The sequence below is a fragment of the Pollachius pollachius genome, assembly GCF_949987615.1.
Source record: "Pollachius pollachius genome assembly, chromosome: 5".
NCBI classification, from domain to species: Eukaryota; Metazoa; Chordata; class Actinopteri; order Gadiformes; family Gadidae; genus Pollachius; species Pollachius pollachius.
In genome coordinates, this window is record NC_136938.1 from 25,117,699 (window position 1) to 25,138,095 (window position 20,397).

General features: G+C 47.6%; 1 protein-coding gene across 1 annotated transcript in view; it reads left to right on the forward strand.

Moving 5' to 3' along the window:
* LOC307075933 (insulin-like growth factor 1 receptor) overlaps positions 1-20,397 on the forward strand; it is a 34,162-nt gene that overhangs the window by 9,732 nt on the left and 4,033 nt on the right. The window contains exons 3-19 of the mRNA XM_079736695.1: positions 8,685-8,988; positions 9,293-9,429; positions 9,595-9,739; positions 10,877-11,085; positions 11,437-11,563; positions 12,106-12,341; positions 13,142-13,309; positions 13,396-13,603; positions 14,132-14,448; positions 15,339-15,472; positions 16,394-16,553; positions 16,956-17,052; positions 17,242-17,312; positions 18,115-18,344; positions 18,809-18,916; positions 19,336-19,495; positions 20,154-20,283. Coding sequence (XP_079592821.1) covers positions 8,685-8,988; positions 9,293-9,429; positions 9,595-9,739; positions 10,877-11,085; positions 11,437-11,563; positions 12,106-12,341; positions 13,142-13,309; positions 13,396-13,603; positions 14,132-14,448; positions 15,339-15,472; positions 16,394-16,553; positions 16,956-17,052; positions 17,242-17,312; positions 18,115-18,344; positions 18,809-18,916; positions 19,336-19,495; positions 20,154-20,283 — 2,941 coding nt within the window. The remainder of the gene's footprint in view (positions 1-8,684; positions 8,989-9,292; positions 9,430-9,594; positions 9,740-10,876; positions 11,086-11,436; positions 11,564-12,105; positions 12,342-13,141; positions 13,310-13,395; positions 13,604-14,131; positions 14,449-15,338; positions 15,473-16,393; positions 16,554-16,955; positions 17,053-17,241; positions 17,313-18,114; positions 18,345-18,808; positions 18,917-19,335; positions 19,496-20,153; positions 20,284-20,397) is intronic.

The window sequence follows — 20,397 nt, forward strand, 5'->3', positions numbered from 1 at the left end:
CCGTACACATCCCCAACCTTATCCCTCTAACTTCACTCCTTCAGCCCCAGCCCTCTGACAACATTCCTCCTACCGTACACATCCCCAACCTTATCCCTCTAACTTCACTCCTTCAGCCCCACCCCTCTGACAACATTCCTCCTACCGTACACATCCCCAACCTTATCCCTCTAACTTCACTCCTTCAGCCCCACCCCTCTGACAACATTCCTCCTACCGTACACATCCCCAACCTTATCCCTCTAACTTCACTCCTTCAGCCCCACCCCTCTGACAACATTCCTCCTACCGTACACATCCCCAACCTTATCCCTCTAACTTCACTCCTTCAGCCCCACCCCTCTGACAACATTCCTCCTACCGTACACATCCCCAACCTCATCCCTCTAACTTCACTCCTTCAGCCCCACCCCTCTGACAACACTCCCCCTCCTTAGTTATCAAATCGATTACATTCCTCAATTTTTTGAAATCTTTTTCGGATGTATGATATATTCCAATCCCAACATGTTCTGTTATAACATTGAAGTTGATGGTTATATCAAACAAAATTAGGTCTTTCCCTTCCATCTGTTTCAATATCGCATCACTCATGTAGCACTTGGTTAGTCTGCCTCTTCATTTAATGATGACAAGGCTAGCCTGTAAATGATAATATGAAATAATCTGCCATCCTTAACACAAACACAAGACTGTGTGTGTGTGTGTGTGTGTGTGTGTGTGTGTGTGTGTGTGTGTGTGTGTGTTTCTCTCAGGGGGTGGGGGTGGGTAATTGCAGGGATGTCACAGTAAACCAGAGCCTCGGTGCATGACTCGGACCCCCCCATTATTTTAGGGAGCGGTCCCACCCATTCCTGGAACTCCCTGGAGAACATTAGTGGTTTGGTTTTGATCGAGGCTCCTCTGTCATTATGGCTCCCGGAGCACCACTACACACAGGGAGGGAAAACGGTTGCTCCCAGGCACAGGAGCTTCAATGGAGCTCTGTGCAGGGCCGTTGTCTCCAGCCACCGTCATTTCATGTTAAGCCTCTGTGGAGGCCCAGTTGAACTCTTGGGTCTGTGTTGTGGCACAGGGCCAGGCAGGGATAGGTTGTGGAAGGCAGGGGTTTGGTAATGGCTTGTCTTTGCAGCCGCTAGACGGGGGCTAGGTAAAGGCTAGACGGAGGCTAGGGATAGGCTGGACGGAGCCTTGGGCCCTGGCCGGGCCCTATTCAGGGACTAGGCAGGCAACCCTCAGATAGATGGCATCCTGTCTCAGGCCAGCTAGGATGGGCTCTCTCATCACATTCCAGAGATATTTCCATCTTCAACCTTGGGTAAACACTAACGCAAACACTCAGGAATGTCAAGGCTTCTTACAGTTACAACATTCACATCCCTGCTTGATGAGAAAAACAGCAGAATGCACCATGTGTAATCTCCCAATAGCTGTGTTCGAAATCGTTCCCTATCACGGATATAGTGCACTATATAGGGTTAATTTCATGCACTATATAGTGGACTTAAATACCCAAAATTTAAGTGAACATAAGATGTTCCCTACATGTTACTCCTGTATACCACCACAATGCAATGCGGTCGTGTTTTTCCGGAGGAGAAGAAGAAGCTGAATAACCACGATAACAAATACATTTAATGATGGAGTCTCCGCCTTTCGTTTAGAAATCTCAACAATTTATTTGTGATTTAACATAGAATATGTAACATTCAAAATTAATAAAAAAAACCTTGATCAAGGAAATGTAACATTCAACATCAATACAACTTCCAGCTTTCCTCGTGAGTTCCCGGTTTGTTTACATGATGTGGGCACATCTGTCTGCGTCACACAAATACCCGGCGCATTTACTGACGCAAATAACGTTTAGAAATGTTCAGCATAGTGTAGTGCTGCACAATTTGGGGAAAAAGACATATTGCGATTATTGTGGACAATATTGCGATTGCGATATAATAAACCAATGGTGTCATGAGTCTACTTGCTTGGTTATTAAGGAAAATGCACACAGATACTGTAAAAAGAAAGAAACATATTTTAAAATGTTTCTTTCTCAACTCAAACATCCAAACATAAACTAGCATAAAAAATACAAAAACTAAAAAATGTGTACAGTACTGTTTTCAAAATAAAAATATTTTACAAAATTAAATAAATAATAAAAAATATATCTTTTTTAAATTAAAGGCATTTCTGCTGTGCAAACTTGTTAGGTTTTCTCAATAGTAGAACTGAATAAAATAAATAGAATAAATAAGAAAATACATAGAAAAAAAAAGAAACAAATTTTTCTTTCTATTAAATCGCAGCCTTCTGCGGTTATACAATCGCAAAGGCTGATATCGCGATTGCGATTCGAGTAATCGTGCAGCATTAGCGTAGTGTCCGAATTCTCGTTTGTTCGTACCCTGTATAGTGCACTATATCATAAAGACTATATAGGGAATAGTGAGTGAGTGAATAGTGAACGATTTCGAACACAGCTTCTGTCTCCCAGAGGCTGTTAATGTACGGTAGGCTCTCCCATCAAAGCGCCGCCCTTCAGTCCTGCCGAGACACCTTGTCATCCATGACACAGAGCCCCGGGGCATGCTTTCTGCTACGTCTCCCTTCTGGAGCATTGCCACAATCATTCTTTAAAGGGGCCAATAAATGCAACAGCAGCATGAGACTTAACATAAGTAACAGAGGAAACACAAGTTACATAAGAAAAGGGCGGGAGCATTCCTATGTTTTAGGGTGCTATTTAAGTGCATTTATAACAAGAGCAGGATCCCACCATGACAAACAAAAGAAAACAATGCAAATTCAGAGTTATTTAAAGACTCTTTTTGCCCACACTTTAATTTACAAAGTATTTATCTTTTGTGTCCCAGTTGCTTTTGAGAGCTTTCAGATGTTTTCGAACAGTGAGGCCCCTAGATAAGCCCCGCCCCCTGTTCTGTGTTTCCCGGCCCGGGGCCGCGGCTGTTCTTGACGGGCTGTTCATCACGCTGCTGCCACAAGCTGTCAACACACCTAATGGGGAATCAGTAGCTGGGAGAGCTGCGAGCGCCGTCTCCACAGACACAATACTTCCCCATTTGTTTAGGCGACGGCCAATCCAAGATGGCGGTGACATTGATTCAGTGATCAATAGGCCAAGACGGCTTATTTTGTCCTCAGGCGAAGACCATGACATAAACAGTGTGACACGAACATGGAGTTATGCTCTGTTATCGTATGGTCTGTGAGACGGTTGGGAACGGCCGTAGGTCTTACGACAGTTATTCCAAACTGACAGTTGGCTTGAGCCATGGCAGACTTTAAAGCACTAATGGACCGTATTTATACATCATCTCCAGCTGCACGTTTTTACTTTGGCACTTTAGCACCATAGTTGGACCAGGCCGTGCACTGCTCTTAGACCAGGACTAAACCGCAGTCGGATCAGGGGGTTTTTACCACAGATGGATTTGTTTCAGACCAGAGTTAGACCAGGATTGGATCACATTTGGACCAGACCAGTCATGGACGTATAACTCGTACAGACCAGGGTCACGTCTCATCACAGTGATTGCACATTATTGTTGTCAGCTGCTTCACCTTCCCAAGACAACAGTCCTCTCCAGTTCAGCAAACGACCAGGCCCGGCCTCCCTCCACTTATTCTGTTGTTCTAGTTATGCAGGACTTCTGGGTGTAAACATCTCGGCTTCTTCTCCCCCAACCCCCCCGCATCTGTTTTTGTGGTTGGTTTCTAAACACTGTGTTTGAAGGCCGTTGTTTTGTGCGTTTGTGTGTGGAGCCAGGGTTCAGTGGTGTGTCATGCCCAGCGTCTGAGCTCCCTCTGTGGGACACGACGGAGCGACGGGCCGCCGGGCGCTGCAGACCGGTCGGTCAGCAGGCAATTAGGCTGTGAATGAAGAGAGTGGATAATAGTGGTCTTTGTTGTCTCCACAGACCAGGACTGTTGGATAAACACGACATGAGGGCACACACACACACACACACACACACACACCACTGACTGATTGGTTAACTAACTAACTTGCTGACTGACACCCGTCAACTAACCGAGTGCGTTGACTTTCTGACTACTGCAGCTTGCCCTGAACTGACCCTACTGAATGTTTACATGCCTAACTAACTGTCTAGCCAAGACAGCTTTTGACCATATTTAGTCATCATCTATCGATTTATAAAATGAATAACGCTGCAAGTTTTATTGTTGGCAAAAATTGGTTGAGAGGATGTTCAAAATGTAGTCTCACACTCGAACGCCAGCTTCTGAGGAACGGTTGAAGGTTGAAGTGTCAGCTCGCGTCGACATCACCGAGTGTGAAGAACAACCTGCTGAGAGGGACATTCACGCGGGTATCTCTGTTGTAATCTACCATGTCTAGACACTCACCTCCTTCCCCTTCCAGCACACATGTGCTGACATCACCAGAGGCCCCGGCCACCATGCAGGGGCGGTGGCAGTCTTTATGGGGGCGGAGTCTGGTTGCCCCTGGCGTCACTTTGTTTACCTGGCCGTTCAGAGCTTTTGAAGAGGTACTGGGCTAGAAAATGACCTGATAGAGAAAGAACACACCTACGGTGTTTATTCAGAGGAAGCACACGTACAGCATTTTACCATGTCAAGACAAAGTGCTAAAGATAGCCCATGATTTGGTGATATCAATGACTATAGTTGTATTAATCACTATGGTGGCATTAATCACTATGGTATTAATGGCCATGGCGATTCCTGCGTCCATGTGATGGAATCTACAAATTAGCCATTCAAATAGGCTGCAAACAAGAGGGCAACAATAGAGGGATATCGAAGTTGTATCTACCCCTGGTTGATGTGCTACTGTAGGTCCATCTACCCCTGGTTGATGGGCTACAGAGGTTGTATCTACCTATGCTTGATGGGCTACCATAGGTCTATCTCCCCGTGGTGGTTGAAGGGCTACGCTAGTTACATCTACCAATGGTTGATGGGCTACCGTAGTTGTATCCTAGTAGGTTTTTTCTACAGCTTAATAAGCTTTTTTTTTATAAAATCGATACTACATTTACATTTGGGGCAATACTACAAACAAGAAACTAATTTTTTGTTTGTAGTATACTTATTTTTTACTAGAAACTATAGTTATGTTTTGTATGAAAAAATATATATAAACACAAATATGTTTTTGAACATCTATGTATATTTGGGGACTGCTGGTAGAAGGCTAGGTTATACTTCGTCTGATTATCCCAGTGATAAAATGTATATTTGTGCTAGACGTCTGAGAACGTCTCACGCCAACGCTTCAGTCGAGGTAACGGCAGGCATCATCAGAACGGCAAAACGATGAGTATTTACCATATTTGTGTTGTGTTGATGTCACAACATGGTAGGTCTGTCAAGGTAAACTTCTGAGGGTCGGATAGCAAAATAAATGTCTCATAGACGGGTAGATGTCAGATAGATGAGTAGATGCTGCCTCAGGTGGTTCTCATGCTCCAGCAGATGGAGGCAGTAGATAGGAGATTGCGGGTGAGGCGGTATCACGCACGCCAGCACTCACACATGGCCGTACACACGCAAACATAAACGCACAGTCAGGCATACGTCTGGTTAGCAGAGCGGCTGCAAACCAGTATATAAAACTAACCGCTGAACGGCGTGGTCCCAGCCCATAGCACAACAACATGTTTTCATTTGCACATGACAATAAAAACGTGAGGCTAGTCTTAATTCAGCCAAATAGCAATACAAAATCATCCATAGTTAGCAATGCAAAGTTATGTTGGTTAAAATGCAATCAGAAGACCATAGTCTTTGCAGGTGCAATAAGGTCCTGTTCTATTCTCATCTACTTTACCTCAGACATTTTTTTTCTACCTCGCCGCCCCTCCTCTCCCGGGGAGAGAAAGTGAGAACATTGTGTGCCAGCGCGCAGGCTGCTCAGACAGGCAGGTGACAGACTTACTGGAGGAATGCAGAACATTTCCCTCATACCTGTCACATACTCAACCCCAACCGGGGTTGTACGTTCAAAACCGTTTAAACTACACAACAAATCCAAACCAGAAATTTATTCCCAACCGAGGGAATATAAACATTCCTGTCCTTTTTTTTTTTTTTTTTTTGGAACATTACAACCCACATTCCCTGTAGTCCGGTCATTCCATGAGGGTCCATCCATGAAGACTAGGTTTCGTTGGATCTGGGCGTACCCCAATCCTGCAGCCCCTCACTCCCTTGGTGAGGGGCTGCTCTGGGCCGAGCACTCTGATTGGTGGTTATGTGAGGAAGCAGTTTGGTGGAATGACACCTGACCAGTGACCTTTTTAAACTAAGCTGACCTGGATTCTGTGCTCTGCTGGGGTGTTTGTGAGAGAGGGCGGGAGCCAGAGAGTAAATTCCACGCATAGCTGACCTCCTTTAAAGACTCTCAGCCCTCCTTTCCTTCTCACGCTTTTCTCTCTACATCTTATTGTTTAACCTTGTTCTGTTCTGCGAAACTGTGTGTGTGTGTGTGTGTGTGTGTGTGTGTGTGTGTGTGTGTGTTCAACGGCGATAATAAAACACCATTAATATAATAGCGTATTATCACTCTGCAGTGTTTGTCACCTGTGCTGCACGCAGGAATGTCTTCAAAGTTCATGAACTCTGCGTTGCCTTGACATCTCTGCTATTATGATGAAACAAAGCAGAATTATAACATAGAATTGCATAGGGGTTAGGAGTATATGTATTGACAGAATTTTAAATAGATTCCGTGACTATAAATTTGTCACGGCGTTTCATAACCCCCACTGTGCTGAGTAACTCCCTAGCAGACTGCAGAGGTCTGCTAGCCGGTCGAGACCACTCACCCACATACAGGCGGGAACAGAGTGAGGCTGGCAGTCTGGTATACATTAGCATCTTCATTCGCCACAAACTGCATGCGGTCTTCGGGGTTCAATCACCAGATACTGGGTGTTTTGCCGTCCTCAACCAATCTGCTGCTCTTTATAAACAGTACGAAGGCATACCTCAGCCAATCACATTTAACCTTTGAGAGGATTGGAGGGCTCAGCCAATCTGAGCTCGCCTTTGTCTCTGGGCGTTGTGGATGCTCTTTCAATGGGGAGTCTGGTACGTCTTTCTGTCTGTCTGTGCGGGGCCCTTGGAGAGGAGAGCGTGTCTGGGCTGGCTCCTGACGTCACAGACACAGCAGAGTGGGGGCCTCCAGAAGGACATCTCTGTTGCTCAACAATGATGCGCTGGACTTAGTCACCCTTAACAAACTCTCACAAAACTTAATTATTTCCTCGTAACTATAAACATACTCATAAACTTAAACAAAATACACCCTCAACTAACTAAACTCTCTACTCATATACCTTAATATAACCATTGCAACTTTAAAACTAAACTCAACTACAACAAACCCTTACCTAAGTTGACTATCGCTACCCCTATACGTAAACATAACCATTGCAAACATTACATTGAAACTCAACCATTCCTAATCATTGACGTCGACTCAGCCGTTCTTCCACCTACAGTCGACCATTCTTGTGTACCATGAGAACATGCTCCATCTGGTTGCAACCACAGTAGTGGGGTGGAGGTAGCACAAAAGAGCCATGGTCCTAAATATTACCAGTCCTGCTGCTGGGACCTCCCCTAGTCACTTTTTCCTCTGCTCTGCTACAATAAGCATTGACTTATTGTGACCCAAACACTGGATGAGCTAGTCGGACTGAAGACACCTGCAAAACGTGGACTGGATCCGGGAACTCTGGACTCTCAAGGCACAGGATTGGAAAACCTGTTTTTGTTTTTCCTACCTAAATCCTGCAGTTTTATCTTTAAATGGCATTGGCAAAATGTGAATATGATGGGTCCAATCAGTGCTCGGGGGAGGGGGTGAACGAGTGCATCGCCTCTCCAATAAAAACCAAATGAACAATGGCAGCCCAGATGAAAGCAACAATCTACGGAGCAATCAAATGGTTTAATCCACAATAGACGGTTAACCATGTTAAAGTTGACCAGAAATCTGCACCAAAGGCTTTTCCCAGATGAGAATATCTTTTAATTTGCTTTAAACTTTTATGTCCAGCAAGAACAAAGAGCTAGAGTGTCCCTTGAATCTGATGGCGAGAGTTTTTTGAACAATGTTGGGCTGTTCCCATATTTGGTAATCATTGCAAAGGCCACGCTGATATTCATTGCGAAAGCGAACGCTAGTTTGTTTTCGTTCGTGCCTAAATCATGTTGTCTGAATGAACCAAAAATGTATCCCTTTGTTCGAAGCTAGAATTTCACAATGTTTGTTGACCATTGCAAAGATTGGTTGTGATTGGTTGATATGATGTGAAACACTATTGAGAACGCTTGTTGTGAATGTGCTGAAGTGACTATTTCAGAGGGTGTCCAACTCATAGCCTTAGGGAGCATCGGGCAACCAAAACAACACTGACTCTGCATGTTTTGACTTGCGGCCATAATTACTGTCATAAACTATCTTAGTAGAGTCGCCTCCTTCTAGTTAGAGTCATGTTCTAGCTCTGCATTCTGCAAATATCTGAAGGGTGTAACCTTTAGATTAAAAGTATAGGGCAAGCGTGCTAGCTCACTGCTAGCTCCCAGCCTGCCAACCAATCACAAGCACGTCAAACACTGCATGAATGTAATTCCTCTCTGTCTGTCGCTCTCTCTCTGTCTAAAAGAATGCCCTAAGGCGTGCGCACGGCGGGCGTGCACGGCGGCTGGGGAGTGCTGCCACCCGCAGTGCCTGGGCGGCTGCACCGCGGCAGCGGACGCCACGGCCTGCGCCGCGTGCATGCACTACCACCACGGGGGGCGCTGCGTCGCCGACTGCCCCGCCGGCACCTACCGCTTCGAGGGCTGGCGCTGCATCTCGGCCGAGCTCTGCTCCCGGGTGCACCTGCCCGACTTCGACCGCTTCGTCATCCACGCCGGGGAGTGCATGTCCGAGTGCCCCTCGGGGTTCACTCGCTCCACCATCGACAGGTGAGACAGACCGCCCAATCCGCCGCTAGCAATCACTAACGCGAGGGACGGTTTTGATAGCCTGTGGCATTCGTCCGTGTTATGAACCAGGCTTTGTTGTTTATGTTATGCTGTGTTTAGTCTGCGATGTGATCTGTTATTCTCTGCGTTTGCACGATCTTTGCCTGTGGTGTGATATGTCACGGCTTGTGTCTATTTGCAGTATCCTTCCTGTGTTCCTTCCACCCGTGTCTGATAAGTAATGATATGTTATGCTGTTTGTCTCGGATAAGCAACGATATGTTATGGTGCGTTTCCCCCGTAGCATGCGGTGTTCGGCCTGCGATGGCCTGTGTGATAAGTACTGCGACGAGAAGGTCATCGACTCGGTCGACGCGGCCCAGTCGCTGAAAGGCTGCACCGTTATCAAAGGCAACCTGCACATCAGAATCCGCAGAGGACGTGAGTTCTGCTCGCTTTTCCACTACTGCTGATACACTACAGCTAGAAGCACTAGTGCTACTTATGCTACCACTTGTGCTAAAGCTATTAATACAGCTATCACTTACCACCATTCGTTGTATGAGTGTAGACGATGATGTGTGTATGTGTGTGTGTTTGCGCCAGACAACATGATGTCTGAGCTGGAGAGCTTCATGGGTCTGATCCAGAGGGTGACGGGCTACGTGCGGATCAAACACTCTCACACCCTCAGCTCCCTCTCCTTCCTCAAGAACCTCCGCTACATCGACGGAGAGGAGCTCCTGGACGAGTACGTACACACACACACACACACACACACACACACACACACACACACACACACACACACACACACACACACACACACACACACACACACACACACACACACACACACACACACACACACACACACACACGGGAGCGTGCATACACACACGTGCACAAACATTTGCTACTCCCATGCTACGCTTTAGAACATACTCTTTCTCTCTCTCTCTCCATGTCTGAAGCGCAGCCAGATCCATTTCTCGGCTGTCTCTCCTTCTACTTATCTCTTCCCCTGATCGTTCTCTTTCTCTAAAGGACAACTTGATTAGGGTGTGTGTGCGAGCGATGGAATCAGATAAGGGGGGGTACTTTAAATGGAGGTCTTAGTTTCAGCACCTTTATCTGCTTACATGCCCCTCGTCCGTGGCCCTGGCGTTGCCATGGTGACAGGCCAGTGTAGTTTCAGAGCCGTAGTGCTGGAATGCAGCCGGAGGTGGTCGTCAAGACGACGACATACTGCAGAGACAGGGCGCAGGAAGAGCAGAATGTATTACGTTGACACACACACACACACACACACACACACACACACACACACACACACACACACACACACACACACACACACACACACACACACACACACACACACACACACACACACACACTACATTGGATCGGTTACATTCACTTGACACCGTTATCAGATTTGGATAATTGGGTTTTATCGAGCTACTGGTGACCTGGTTCAGTGAAAGCCCGTAATATGAAAAATGGTGTCAATTTCTAGGCAGGTAGGATTCTTGTACAGGGTCACGTTACATCTAAACAAGCCCGATGTCTGTCGGGAAGACTTTCAGGGTTTGCCTCCCAGGGTCACTGGAAGGCCTTGATCGTCTCTTCCTCCTCTCTGACCTTCCTCCTCCTCTCGTGCACACCCCGGTACGATGCCTTCAAAACAACCGTGTGACAAGGCCGTGAGCCTCTGTAGCAACCTTCTCTCCGTCCATCTATGAACCTCTACAACCTTGCTGTCTGCCTCTGTCTGTCCGACCTTGACCTCTTCGTCACATCTATCGGTCTTTCTGTCTGTCTCCGTCCATCTGTCCGTCTGTCCACCTATGTCCATGAACCTGTTTACCTCTATGTCCTGCAGTTCGTACGCCTTCGCTGCGCTCGAAAACCAGCAGCTGCAGTACCTGTGGGACTGGAAACAGCACAATCTGACCATCCGCAATGGCAGCCTCCTCTTCCAGGCCAACCCGCGCCTCTGCATGTCGGAGATCCACGCAATGTGGAACAAGACGGGGGTGCGCAGCCACTTTGAGGAGAAGGACTTCCGCAACAACGGCGACAGAGCCAGCTGTAAGCCGGGGGCTGTGGGTCGTCAACCGGGTAGTCTTTGAGATCTCGTGCAGAGAGGGTTGAAACGGGTCAGGCATAGACATGGGTTGCAAACGGGCTAACCATTTCCGGTACATTTCTTGTAAATTCGGCCACATGATATGAATACATTTCGGGACACAGCAGATAATTAAGCTAGCAAACTTTATTTTTTACAATGATTTCTAAACGGGCAACAGTTGCATACAAGAGGACAAGTACATTCTTTTCCTCCTTAATTACCGTGGAACGTGTCCAACTTTTGGAAAACTCCCAGAATTCCCCCCTCTCCCCAGTGATGTAGCCTTGACCGCCCCTCTGTCTCTCCCCCAGGTGAAAGCACCGTGCTGCAGTTCAAGTCCAACACCACCAGCAGTACCAGGATCAAACTGACCTGGTTGCGCTACCGCCCGCCCGACTACAGAGACCTCATCAGCTTTGTCGTCTACTACAAGGAAGCGTAAGTTCCCCCCTAAACACCTCCTCGTCCTTAACCCCTTCAACCATCACCTCCTCCGCCCCTTCCTCCATTACCTCCTCTATTTCTCTCTTTCTCTTCCAACCCTTCTCCTGGAGGAGGAAGAGGAGGAGGTCCTCCTTTTCCTCCTCTCCCTCCAATTCTGAGCCACAAATTGTTTGCAGCATTTGAATCTCATGTTGTTTTTAATGATCTTCAGCTGCCGATGTTTAAGTTCAAATCAGCGTCTCCTGTCATCTGTTTACATTCTACAGTTTATTTACATTCCCCCGGCCTCCGTCAGACCCTCTCCTTCCTGATTGGGGTCAATTGTAACGTAGCAATGCCAATAATGTCTACCTCAACTCTCCACGAAGATACATTAATTGTGCTTCTACACACTACTCTTAATTGTGCGTTGACATAATACCTAACATGTTAAACATTCTATTCTTATTTTAATGTTTATACTTCTACAGTCCTGCTTTTTCTGTCTTGGGTTTCTGTTAAAGAACCAGCTCCTATATGACCTCGTGTCCCCACAGACCCTTCCAGAACATCAGTGCGTTTGACGGCCAGGAGGGCTGCGGCTCCAACAGCTGGAACATGGTGGACGTGGAGCTCCACGAGGACCGCGACGCGGACCCGGGCGTGCTGCTGTCCAAACTGAAGCCCTGGACCCAGTACGCCGTGTTCGTGAAGGCCATCACCCTCATGGTGGAGGACAAGCACACACCTGGGGCCAAGAGCAAGGTGGTGTACATCCACACGAGCCCTGCAGGTGAGCTATACCACACTGGAATCAAACTACAGTCTTATGTAGAACTACAGCACAACAACAGAATCAAACTACAGTATAATGCAGAACTGCAGCACTAGAACAAAACTACAGTATAATGCAGAACTACAACACAACAGAATCAAACTACAGTTTAATGTAGAACTACAGCACAACAATATAATCAAACTATACAGTATAATGCAGAACCAAAACAGTAGAATAACACTACAGTTGAATGCAGAACTAGAATACAACTAGAGTATAATGCAGAGCTACACTAGAATCCAACTACAGTATAATGTAGAACTACAGCACAACAGAATCAAACTACAGTATAATGCAGAACTACAACACAACAGAATCAAACTACAGTTGAATGTAGAACTACAGCACAACAATATAATCAAACTACAGTATAATGCAGAGCTACACTAGAATCAAACTACAGTTTAATGCAGAACTACAATTCAACACTGGGTGGTGTATATCAACAGCAGTCCTGCAGGTAATCTAATATTATAATACAATACTATTATACAACACAAAGTGTCTATATCTGTGATACCAGGTTGTATATAATCCACTTTCATATATTGTACTCTAATGCTACTACACAATACAATAATAGTACAATATGATGCAACACAAGGTGTTCCTAGCCACTGCACCAGGTGATGTATACTACACTCCAATACCAAGACTATTAGTAATATAATAAAACACACAAGAAACAGGCCCGCAGGTTATAGTACACAAACACCCAATACCACACGGTACATGAACCCTCTCTCGCCCCCCAGCGCCCTCCATGCCTCTGGATGTGCGAGCCTACTCCAACTCCTCCACCCAGCTGGTGGTGCGCTGGTCCCCCCCCTTCTCCCCCAACGGGAACCACACCTACTACCTGCTGCTATGGCAACAGCAGAACGAGGACCGCGAGCTCTACCAGCACAACTACTGCTCTAAAGGTGAGGCGAACGCACGCACGCACGCACGCACACACACACGTCCGAGGGGTACTCATGCAGGGCTTCCCATCCTCGTCATCCTCCAGAGCTGAAGGTGCCCATCAGGATCGCCGCTAAGGGGGTGGGGGACCAGGAAGAGGACTCCAAGCCCACCAAGCAGGACCAGGACGGGGGGGACCCGGGACCCTGCTGCCCCTGCCCCAAGTCAGCGGAGGACCTGGAGGCAGAGGCCGCGGACGCCTCCTACCGCAAAGTGTTTGAGAACTTCCTGCACAACTCCATCTTCACACCACGGTGAACACACACGCACACGCGCATGCGTGCACGCACACACACCCAAAAGAATGCCCTATTTGTTAGGACTTCTGCTTGGATTAGTGGTCGCGTAGTAATAATGAATTAGCTTATCGGGGTTGCCACTGCTGTCTGCAGGAGAGGCGAAGAGCCTCCGCTAAATGCCTCTACCAAGAACTTTCTAGCATATGAAGACAATGTGCGTGTCCACTCGTGTCATCTGCATTCAATTTGAAAGATGTGTATGCTGCTATTAGCGTTATATATTATACCATGGACTTGTGTAGCATACTGTAGTGAATAACGTTCTAATGCTGGTCCCTGTGGAGACGGAGAGCTCCGTTCTGTCTGTTTACGTACGCTATTCACTTCCCGTCGGGACAAAACTTGCACCAATACTTTTTTATACTCTGATAACCCGGGAAACTGTGCCAACTTGTCATGTAAACATAGCGTCACCTTGAGGCCCTGGTCCATAGTAAACGAACAAAACATAAAAACAAACATAATGCCTCCCCCCCCAAACAGCCCCCCAGACCGTCGCCGTAGGGACGTGGTCGCCGGGCGCCCCAACGCCACGGTGTCGCGCGGCGCCGAGCGGCTGTACGCCAACAGCTCGGTGGCCCCGCCCCTGCGCGCCGGTAGGCTGAACAGCAGTGGGCCGGCGCCGCTGGTCCCGCCCCTGCAGCAGTTCGACTTCATGGAGCAGGAAGTGAGGGAGCGCGAGCTGCAGATCTCGGGCCTGCAGCCCTTCACCGTGTACCGCATCGACGTGCACGCCTGCAACCGCCAGGTGCGCCACTGCAGCGCCGCGGAGTTCGTCTTCTCCAGGACAAAGCCCGCAGGTGAGTGCGCCGCACCGCCACACAGCCGGGTCTCGCTTACATGAGGGGCGTTCTAGCAGACGCTCTTATCCAAAGCGACTGGCAATGAGTTCATTTGTCAGAAGAAAGAGAAACAACAATATAGTGCTGTCGGTACCGTAAGGATGTTAATAGAAACAAGTGCCAAGCACTAACAATCGCTAGGTTAACCCATTCCCTGTATACAACAAAGATAGCTAGGATAAGATGCTACACAATGCTAAGTACTATTTTTGAGTGCCAGGACGTACAACATACGATAAGAGCGTACATTAAGTGCTGGACATACAACATACAATAAGTGCGTAAGAGGTGTGTGGGGGGGGTAAGGGGGGAGGCTATGCAGAGTCGAGGTGAACTCCAAACAAGTGAGCTTGAGACTTTTGCGGAAGCTGGTGAGCGACTGGTGAGCAGGTCGGCCTCTGGTCAGATGAGCAAACGGTCTGTAGTCCCTTTTGACGACAGAGAGTAGTGTTACTAGGGTGACGCGTCCAGCGTTCTCACAGAGGGCTGCTGCCCCCTGTTGGTGACAGCGGGCATGCTTAAGACGGATGTACGTTATTAACCCTTGATTGGAAGTGTGGTTGTTACCACAGAGAGGACTTCAGTAGCCTCAATATCGGCCGCAAAAAATTAAATAAGCGTTAAAACTTGTTTTAACAAATGAGTAAAACAAGTACAAATGGTAGCAATGTCAATTAAAATAATGTGTGAATATTAGATATCCAGTTGATGTAGATTTACAGTGTATGCTACATTATTGAAGCTAAACACGGTTGACCATCAGACTATCAATGTTCAATGAGGTAAATGTAAGGATGTAAGGCTGGCTCAGCTGACCCAGCGTGCCCTCCCCTCTGTGTCCCCCCCAGAGAGGGCTGACGACATCCCGGGACGTTTGACCTGGGAGGGCCATGAGGACTGGGTCTCCCTGCACTGGCCAGAACCCACCCGGCCCAACGGACTCATCCTCATGTACGAGATCAAGTACCGCCTGGCCTCCGAGGTGAGTCCCGCACTCGGTAGACCCCCGCCAAGCAGTACAAACCTGTTGTAGCTGGTACCAAACCTGGTCTAGCTAGTACCAGACCTGTTGTAGCTGGTACCAAACCTGGTCTAGCTAATACCAGACCTGTTGTAGCTGCTGGTACCAAACCTGGTCTAGCTAGTACCAGACCTGTTTTAGCTGCTGGTACCAAACCTGGTCTAGGTAGTACCAGACCTGTTTTAGCTGGTACCAAACCTGGTCTAGCTAGTACCAGACCTGTTTTAGCTGCTGGTACCAAACCTGGTCTAGCTAGTACCAGACCTGTTGTAGCTGGTACAAAACCTATATTATGTGGAACATGGCTTGTATTAGCGTGTACCATACCAGTTCTAGCAGGTACCATACCAGTACTAGCTGGTACCTTACCAGTTATATTCTAGCTGGAACCAAACCTGTTGTAGCTGGTACCAAACCTGGTCTAGCTGGTACCAAGCCTGTTGTAGCTGGTACCAAGCCTGTTGTAGCTGGTACCAAGCCTGTTGTAGCTGGTACCAAGCCTGTTGTAGCTGGTACCAAACCTGGTCTAGCTGGTACCAAGCCTGTTGTAGCTGGTACCAAGCCTGTTGTAGCTGGTACCAAACCTGGTCTAGCTGGTACCAAGCCTGTTGTAGCTGGTACCAAGCCTGTTGTAGCTGGTACCAAGCCTGTTGTAGCTGGTACCAAACCTGTTCTAGCTGGTACCAAGCCTTTTGTAGCTGGTACCAAACCTGGTCTAGCTGGTACCAAGCCTGTTGTAGCTGGTACCAAACCTGGTCTAGCTGGTACCAAGCCTGTTGTAGCTGGTACCAAATACATGTCGAGCTGAAGAGAACCCCTGTATCTAGATTTAAGTGTGTGTGTGTGTCTGTGTCTGTATATGTGTGTGTCTGTGTGTCTCAGTCGGAGAAGCACGAATGTGTGTCCCGTCAGATGTACCAGGAGCACCGCGGGGCCCGTCTGTCCAACCTGACCCCGGGGAACTACTCGGCCCTGGTGAGGGCCACCTCCCTGGCCGGGAACGGCTCCTGGACCCCGCCCGTGAGCTTCTACGTGGCAGAACGTAGGACATGCATCCATATCCCATGTTCTCACATCAGGCTGCTCGTACCCCTAGGGGGTACTTTAGAGTAGTGAAGGAAGCAACAAAGAAATATCACCCTGAGCAAGTTTAAATTCTGAAAGCTTCTGTTGTGTGCCGGGGAATGGGGTACTCGGCTGAAAAGATATCTTAGAAGGGGTGCACTAGTTGTATGAAGATGTAAACAATGCATTGAAATTAGCATTTTGTGGTTGATGTTCCAATCCCAGAGTTGTGTATTATGAAGAATATATTCTTTCTAAAATATTCTTAACCTAAAACAGGAGTTTCAGGCTTCAGCTTCTATGGTCAGACCACACTAACACCATGTATTCAAGCTGATTCAAGCTTTTATTGAATATTTTCTCCTGTGTGTGCAAATAGGATATGAGAGCGTCCTCTACATCCTGGTCTTCGTCTTCATCATCATCCTCCTGTTCTGCGTCGCCATCCCCCTGCTCTTCGTCTTCAACAAGAAGAGGTCGGTCTTTATCTGTCTGTCTGTCTGTCCGTCTGTCACTATGTCTTTTTAATCATGAAACGGACTGTTTATGTAGATGTCCGTCTGTCTAGTCATGTAGTTGTTTGTGTGTGTGGATGTTTTTATGTATTGTCTTTGTATTCTTATTTATGTATGTGAAACAAACGTGTGTTTGTGTGTGTGTTCCAGGAACAGCGATCGGCTGGGTAATGGAGTTCTCTATGCGTCGGTCAACCCAGAGTACTTCAGCGCAGCAGAGAGTGAGTACTGCTGAACCCGTTGATGCAACACCATATTGCTTGGTTCTAGAGAACGTAGTGGGACCTGATGAAGCCGATAGCATGGGCTGTTATAATATTTGTACTGATATAAAAAACAATTGTGCTCCGGACTTGTTCTTTCCAACCACAATGTACATGTTTATCTTTATAAGTCTCTTTTTAAAACCCGACCAGAACCAGATCTGTTCCTAAACATATTCTCTGGTGTTTGGGTCATTCTAAACAGACTTTTATTATCATTGTGTTTCTACTTCTCCGTTTGGCTCTCTTTGTGTCCAGTGTTCTGCTCTCTTCTTCTGTGGTGCTAACTGCCTGTGGTTGTGTGCTGTGTTCTGCTCTTCTTCTGTGGCGCTCTCTTCTTCTGTGGTGCTAACTGGTCGTGGTTGCGTCCAGCCTCTTCTTCTGTGGTGCTAACTGCTCGTGATTGTGTCCAGCCTCTTCTTCTGTGGTGCTAACTGCTCGTGGTTGTGTGCAGTGTTTTGCGCTCTTCTTCTGTGGTGCTAACTGCTCGTGGTTGTGTGAAGTGTTCTGCTCTTCTTTGGTGCTGACTGCTCGTGGTTGTGTGCAGTGTTTTGCTCTCTTCTTCTGTGGTGCTAACTGCTCGTGATTGTGTCCAGTCTCTTCTTCTGTGGTGCTAACTGCTCGTGGTTGTGTCCAGCCTCTTCTTCTGTGGTGCTAACTGGTCGTGGTTGTGTCCAGTCTCTTCTTCTGTGGTGCTTACTGCTCGTGGTTGTGTCCAGTCTCTTCTTCTGTGGTGCTTACTGCTCGTGGTTGTGTGCAGTGTATGTTCCTGACGAGTGGGAGGTTGCCCGGGAGAAGATCAAGCTGGCGCGGGAGCTGGGCCAGGGCTCGTTCGGCATGGTGTACGAGGGTCTGGCCAAGGGCGTGGTCAAGGACGAGGCGGAGACGCGCGTGGCGGTGAAGACGGTCAACGAGTCGGCCAGCATGCGGGAGCGCATCGAGTTCCTCAACGAAGCCTCCGTCATGAAGGAGTTCAACTGTCACCATGTGGTACGTGCACGCATGCATACACGCGGGTCTCACACACAAGCCTGCATACTGGCTTGCTCTCACTCAGTCACATTCTTACACACACGTTGTTCGCACTTACATATAAACATACAGACACTTGCATACTCCGCTCTCGTACACAACCATTACAGCACTTTAGTGTTTCATTCTTGTGAGGGATTGATTGTGTGGAGAAGCTTTGCTGACATCACCACACTTGCTAAGCTTCTAACATAACACACAGCTTCTAACACAACTTATTCTACTACAGTCATGTACTTTTGCATTTCCCATAAGGGATAGATAGCAGACTATTTCATGGTATAATCTCTGCTTATTTTAAGCTTTTTAAGAGCGCAGGTGTCTTTTGGAGCGTCCCATTGGGAGTGCTCATAACTCCATGTCAGTCTAGGTTACGCTGTGATTGGTTGTGGTTGCTGAGGCTGTGCTGTGATTGGCTGTAGGTGCGTCTGCTGGGCGTGGTCTCCCAGGGCCAGCCCACCCTGGTCATCATGGAGCTGATGACCCGAGGAGACTTGAAGAGCTACCTGCGCTCCCTGCGCCCTAAAGAGGTACCCTCCCATTACCTCTCACCCCAGACCCAAACCCCCATCTGCCTCCTTCTCTTTGACCCCTCACCCCTGACACATTACCTTTTGACCTCTCACCTCAGACCCCCAAATCCCCCTCTGCCTCCTTCCCTTTGACCCCTCACCCCTGACCCGTTACCTTTGACCTCTTACCCCTGGAACCCTCATCCTTCTCCTGCATTGATTTCATACCAGCGTTAAAATGTCCAATTATTATTAAACTAGCCTGTGTTTGTGTTTGAGAGTATTTTAGTTCAATTAGTGCTGCTTTTATTCAGTTTAATTAAAATGAGTATGGTAAAAATCCTCTTGATGACGGCCTGGCCACGGCTAAATATGGGCAGCACATCCTGGGATGGACTTCTCCATTGTAATACACGGCGATGTTTGTCTTCCTCCAGCAGACGGAGACCCTCTGCCTCCCTCCTCTGAAGACGATGATCCAGATGGCCGGAGAGATCGCCGATGGCATGGCCTACCTCCACGCCAACAAGTTCGTCCACAGAGATCTTGCCGCCCGGAACTGCATGGTGACCAACGACTTCACCGTCAAGATCGGAGGTTCGTTCTTCTGTGTAGTGTGCAAGCAGCGAGCTTGATAACGAGAGTCTCTCAAGGTGCATTGCCTTGAGGCACAACATCTGGCACAGCTGGAAACATTCTGTACTTTTGGACTGTGATCCAAAACTATTAGTCGGTGCCGAGTTAGGTGAGGTCATGCAGCGCTCTGGGTGAAAGGGGAAAAGGCGAGCCCTGAAACTGCTGCGGCGCTTTCCCCCCTGAGGGGGAGCACCGGGGTGGGTCCCGTTAACGTGCCTCAAGTGAACCGACGCATGGAGAACCCTATTACCCAGCCGACCACTGTTCCTGGAACACACACACACACACACAAACACACGTTTGTTTTACATATAATTACAAATACAAAGAGAATACATAAAAACATCCACACACACAACTACATAACTAGACAGACATCTACATAAACAGACCGTTTCATTAATTAAACTTAATTAAATGATTAAACAGGCATAGGTTAGTCAGATAAAGACCGACCTCTTCTTGTTGAAGACGAAGAGCAGGGGGATGGCGACACAGATCAGGAGGATGATGATGAAGATCAGGATGTAGAGGACGGGATCATAAGATATTCTTCCATAACTTAATATCCTCTGATAAGGTGTGATTGTTTGTCGTGTGTCTGTGTGTGTGTGTGTAGACTTTGGCATGACCAGGGACATCTATGAGACCGATTATTACCGTAAGGGAGGTAAAGGACTGCTGCCTGTCCGCTGGATGTCCCCAGAGTCGCTGAAAGACGGAGTCTTCACCACCAACTCGGACGTCTGGTCAGTATATATGTTGTGTATGCGTATGTTGTGTTATGATGTATGTGTGTCTGTCATGTTAAACGTGTGTGTTAATGTGTGTCATTTTATTTTTATACATGTGTTTGGCGAATA